Below are 6,000 nucleotides of genomic sequence, written 5' to 3'. Positions count from 1 at the left end.
CCTCTTTGTTAAATGTTTCAAGTTTCAAGTTTATTCAGTAAACTCATGTCACATGGATGAGAAAAACAACATTGCCATGAACATATTTAACATATAATGAGGTAGTCATATATAAGTGGTAATATCATAACATAAACAGAAGTGCATTATATTTTTGAATGAACTTAGCTCTCATATTCATGAATTTAGTTATTCATATAGTTTCCATTGTAATTTTGCATAGTATATGTTTAATTAGGGGAATTTAAATGCTTATTTAACAATAATTAATATCATTATCCTAAATCAAGTGTCTATTTCCTAGTTTTCAGGTTGATGTAAGTATGCACGTTAACACTTTCTTGACGTGTCCGGTGAAGGATGTTCAAAAAGGAAAACTTCAGTGTACATGTAGTTTAGTATATTTCAGAATATATTAAAAAAGAATATGGACGAGTTTATAGACTTTTTTTGAATGTTGTGTGTGTCATGATCAAAGTTATCCAGGTAAGCTATCATAAACATGTACTAGTACAATTATTTTGGAAGTAATGCACCAGTCAATTGTAACCACGCCCCCCCCCCACCCGGTCCGGGGGTATACCGGGGATAGCCGGGGAAATGGGCCGTGTTTTTACCTTCCAGGTGGCCCCGCAGTGCCGGGTGAATGCGGTGGTTTTGTCTATGCGCCAATTATAGTATGGGCTTTACCTAGGGTCCCTGCGATGCGAGGGCATTTGGCACGGTTTTTACCAGCAGTTCGTCCCGCAGGGCGGGGATTTTGCCCGGGCTTGGCTGGACCGAAAGTCAAAGTCCCCGCTATTCCCCGGACCTGGGGGGGGGGGGGGAGCGTGGTTACAATTGACTGGTGCATAAATGCAATTCAATTTTAAACCAGGTTCTTGCTGGTACAATGCCCAGAGTTAAAAAAAGTTCAAGATATTGAAATGAAATTTGGTACATATGTTGCCAAAGACAATACGAACATGTATACCAAGGCCCATGGCGTTTCTCTTTTGAGTTATTCGCCTTGGTTGACCTAATTAAACCGAATAGCATTGGCTTTCGCTTCGCGGCCTTCTTGGTATTTCAATGTATAACCGTCTAGCAGCTAAACTGAAACCATGCGTGCTGGTGAATTGAAAACCCTTTTAGCATATTTTGGTAATTTCACAACTCTTATGCTTATAATTAAGCCATCAATTTAAATAATCCTTTAAACCTTTTAAAAACATTTGAGGTAACCAAGGTAGAACCAAGATGTCCAAGATGACGTCCAAGATTGATGCCATTTGGTTTGAATACTAGTACACACTTTTCGTACAATATTATGACTTACGACTTAAGGTACATTAACCTTGACCTTAAGTCGTAAGTCATAATATTCTTTATTTTAATTAAATTGAGGGATATGTGTAATTGTATATAAAACAACAACAACAACAACAACAACATAACGGATGAAAAATATTCAAAATAGCGAACAAACACGGCTGCCAAATATACGAAAACATTATTTTTTCATGAACCTACATCTGCTTTAATTGCTTTTCAGAAATTATCTTAATTGGGTTGTTTTTAATAAAAACTAGTCTTTAAGGCATTCATCAAACATCAAAATGGCGTCCAGGATGTACCAGTATGGGTTATTTCTTTCAAAGATGTGCATTTGCTTGATATCTGGTCAGTGTTAATTTAATTAACTTCTCTGTGATAGGTTTAAAGAAATTGGCTGTTTTGAAAAGATATCCCTTCTTAAATGTTTTTGGATAAACTATCTACCGTCAACAATGTATTTTAGTTTAAAGACACTAGTAGGTGTCGGTCATTTTCGTAAATTTCTATACAAAGTGTTGTTTATATTTGTGAGTAATAAAGAGCCAGGAAATGGTATCTCTTAAAAAAAGAGGAATATATTCAATAACATAATGAAAATAGTGGATACAATTAATTTCCTGGTTACAAATTTTCAATGTCTTTCATGAAACAGCTGCAACCACCGCAAAGCCTCAATACATTGTTGATAATGTAGTACTGACTATTTTGACACACAAAAACACATTAATTTTGTATGAAGACATGACCAGTAAAATGCAAATGCTTGTTGATAGGAAATCAGATAAAAATATCATTTCGTAAAAATTGCTCAACTCCTTACAGCTACACGTGTTGCAATATATATTTATATTATATAATTTAATAATATTTAAACTAAATTTAAAAAATTTGTTCTGGTCCTTCATACACTATTTGCACTGTGAAAAGCCCTTAAATAGCTTTTTCATCATTAGCCTCAAATGAACTGTCCTTGTTGAAAAACTTTTTCATTGGGTTAGCCTTATCAAACACTTAAATTCAATTGATTCAATTGCGCCAACTTCTTCGTTAATATTTCCGTTTACGTTACATTTGATTAAGAGTCAAAAGCTTCGCCTCTGTGCAGATTATTTATAACGGCTAATAAATTAAATAGTCAAACTTTTAAATGTTCTGAAGTGATAGCAGAGTAAGACGTAGATTAACTAAGGGTAAACACCTAGCTTTTAGTTTTCTAAACTAAACTATAATATAATATTTTATTGTCTTAAACCTTGAAGTGTGCAGATATGAAGAAAAAGTACTTGAAATTAGACAGGAAAAGTAAAACAAATACTTAAGACAAATAACCTTCTTCAATATTTAAAAGTGTTCACTATGATGTGTAAGAGTATTGTTTCACAAGAGATGACTAACATGATTGAAGAACAGAAGGAGAGAATAACAAAGATTACGGAGAATTGATAGTGGATAAATCCAAGTTTCATTTTAAATCTGTGTTTCTTTGGCAATTGGATTTCATGTAAAGTAAGTTGTATTTCTAATAAAAACCGTTTATATGTATCATTTTGGGGGATTTTGAAATTAAAAGAATGGCATTCCCTTGTCAATTTATACATCATGTGAAAATGAAGTTTTTCAATATTTTATGGGATTGTTATTATTTGGAGAGAAAATGATATTTATTAAAATAAAAAAGTTATAACATAATTTTTACATCACATTTTGCATTCTATACGCTTTTTGAAATTCGGTTGTTTAGTATGACAGATAAACTTATTTTTATCAAATAACTCCAAAAACATTCTATCTTTTCTGTTACCGTACTCAAAACATATTTATTTCATGTTTTCTTATATTCATTACAAAAATAACATTAGATCCTAAAATGCTTCTTAACTCACTGTTTGAAACTTTGAGTTACTCGAAATGTATGTTAACAGTTTCTTAAATTGTTGTCGTTTTCCCTGTTTAAACGAATTGACATTAGCACACGCAGTACTAGGAGGAAAAATCAATGACCCCAATTCAGATATGACGGCATTTAGTTTAAATTCATGGCAGTTTTTACAATTAAATATCAATTAATTTCTGATGAATCATATTTAAAACCGGTCATTGCAAAGTCAATCGTTGAAAAACATTGCCATCTTACATTAAAACAAACAATTATCCTCTATATTTTAGTCAAGTGGTTTGTTTAAGTAATAATATGATCAACTGTGATGCTATGACATTACATTCAAACGGTTACAAAGTTAGATTATAACCCAACATAAAACATGAGTTTCATTATTGTCTAATAACAATGAAATATATATATATATATATATATATATATATATATATATCGTCTCATTTAATTAAATATTCCAATACATACATTTCAGATCCTAAAGACTGCTGATACCATGCATTATAATACCCGAAGACTGACGATGTACTCTCTGTTATTCTCATTGATTGCCATGAGTGTGCTTCGAGATTCATTGGAAACTGGTATTGATAAAATAAAGTTTTGCAACTGACACTGTTTAAGAGTAATTCCTTTTTTTTCTATTAATTGGCATTCGATCAAGGAGACAGACATAATTATATAGCGCTGTGGAACTATGCGTCGCGCATAAAACCCATGCACTCATCTCAACGACCAAGGCAACACATGGAGGTCACTGATGCACAAAATGGATTAGTTTGAATTATTTTTGTCTCGGCAAGAACTAGAAAGCTATTCATAGGAATTGAATAATAGATTCCTTAATGATATTATTAATTAGTCGGCTCTCATCTCCATTATCAAGGTAACACTTGGAGGTCAATGTTTCACAATATGAATTCATTGTAATATTCTATTTTTAATTAAATCTTTCATTTGACATATATGTTTGACCAGGCCTGATTGGGGGCATTTGTCACGTTTGTGACAGCTTTGGCGTTATAAAAGAACGTTCTCTTTTGTATGAACGCAGTGGTTCCTCAAAGATAAATTTTCATAAGAGATAGCTTTAGGTTATCATTATGTAGAAGTATAATAGTGTTTGGTTTGTTTTTTGAATGTGAGAAATACTTAACTACTCTTAATTTGCTACGGATCACTATATCCTCATATTTACAGGAACGTTACCCTAAATATCAAATTTATGTATCACTTTATAATGCGATTGGACCATAACTCAATTACGACTCAAGAAAGAGTTAATGTTTAATTTCATGCATGCTTATGTCTGACTAACGATTATTAAAATGAAATGACTTGGATGTGTCGAGATAAAAAAAAATGAATTTGACCTTGACGTGGAGTTGACAACATTTAAAGATCCCTGCTCATGTTTCTGTATAATGACGAAATAAAGTATGGCAATTCATTGGGCGTATAACTAAGATACCAAAAGCTGGAACCATTCAGCAAATGTTGATAATTTCTGAAATATAGTATTTGAAGATCACAATTTTCATTAGCGTTAAAAACACTTACTTAAAGTAGTTTTTGTTGCGTGATTGCTTGACTTGATGTTATCAATGTATAGTTAAGAGGTCAAAATATCTACTACTTGTTTTAAGTCCCGGTGGCCTTGTGGTTTAGGCTTCAGTTTTCTCAGCCTTTCTTGCCTTAACCGGCGTGGGATCACAGCCTACCAAATCCAAAATACTTTTTTATTCTATAGCCGTATATTTTCTGCAATTTCAATATCATAGAGTAAAATAAGTGTTTTCAGATGGTAAAAACTATTTTTTTGGGCCAAACACATGAGCGAATATTTTTAAGAGGATGCTTATTTCTGTAAAAATAGAATTTGTCCAAAAATGTGTGTGTTTTGATCCAATATAATATGCTTAACTTAACAGCTGTACTCTTTTAAATCAAAAGTACAGGTGATCCAAAGCAACATTTGAGTAGTATATAGAAAACACCACACAACTTAACTATACTATGTTATATTATACATTTGTATTCAATCTTACCGTCTTGGATTTTACAGTTACTGAAATCGATGTGATAGCGTTGCTTAAAAACACGAGTGTTCCTCCACTTGTTACGGGTTCAAATTACTGGTCTGACTGGTCGCCTGACAGAATTATCGATGGCAACAATGGTGACGGGGATGCCGATAAATGTAAATGTTGCGCGGCGTTATATCAACCAGCTTGGGCGACTCTGGACCTCAACTCGCCCTTTTTACTATCAAGAATTAATGTTTTCGGAAGAACTGACGGAAGTAAGTGTAGACACTCTGTATTCACTTTGAAAAGTACGGTAAGTTATGTTTTGTATTTTGTAACTGTATTATCTAAACTATATTTCAAGATCTATATGAAATGTAAATACATTATATTTCCTTTTTTATTTCAATCTTGCAAAAGATAATCGAAGTTGAATCGGAAATTTCAGTGTTACAGGAGCAAAATATAGTTTAAAAATAATAATTAATAGCTACGTCCCCGTTATAAAAAGCGCCTACATATCGCTAATAATCTTTATGTAATTTTTCTGTATCCTATTCCCCTCCCCCCCCCCCCCCCCCCCTCTCTCTCTCTCTCTCTCTCTCTCTCTCTCTCTCTCTCTCTCGCTCTCTGGCTCTCGCTCTGTTTGTTTATTTGCATCGATTTAGATAAAGTGAAGAGGTAAGAGAAGTAGTTTGACATACGACACAACCTTATTCTTCGTTGTCAACGACCCTATATCTACTACCAAGCAACGTAATG

At 33.1% G+C, this 6,000-nt stretch overlaps 1 protein-coding gene across 2 annotated transcripts in view; it reads left to right on the top strand.

Moving 5' to 3' along the window:
* Window positions 1-357: 357 nt before the first annotated feature.
* LOC128227739 (receptor-type tyrosine-protein phosphatase T-like) overlaps window positions 358-6,000 on the top strand; it is a 36,657-nt gene continuing 31,014 nt past the window's right edge. The window contains exons 1-3 of one of the 2 annotated variants that reach the window (XM_052938546.1): window positions 358-486; window positions 3,687-3,795; window positions 5,277-5,513. In XM_052938546.1, the coding sequence (XP_052794506.1) occupies window positions 469-486; window positions 3,687-3,795; window positions 5,277-5,513 (364 nt within the window). In that variant the 5' untranslated portion in view covers window positions 358-468. Of the gene's footprint in view, window positions 487-2,387; window positions 2,824-3,686; window positions 3,796-5,276; window positions 5,514-6,000 lie in introns of those variants that run through there. The other variant, XM_052938547.1, reaches the window with a different exon arrangement.

Source organism: Mya arenaria, chromosome 3 (genome assembly GCF_026914265.1).
Source record: "Mya arenaria isolate MELC-2E11 chromosome 3, ASM2691426v1".
NCBI lineage: Eukaryota > Metazoa > Mollusca > Bivalvia > Myida > Myidae > Mya > Mya arenaria.
The sequence above is the reverse complement of the archived record's forward strand: the minus strand, read 5'-3'. Positions and strand labels throughout refer to the sequence as shown.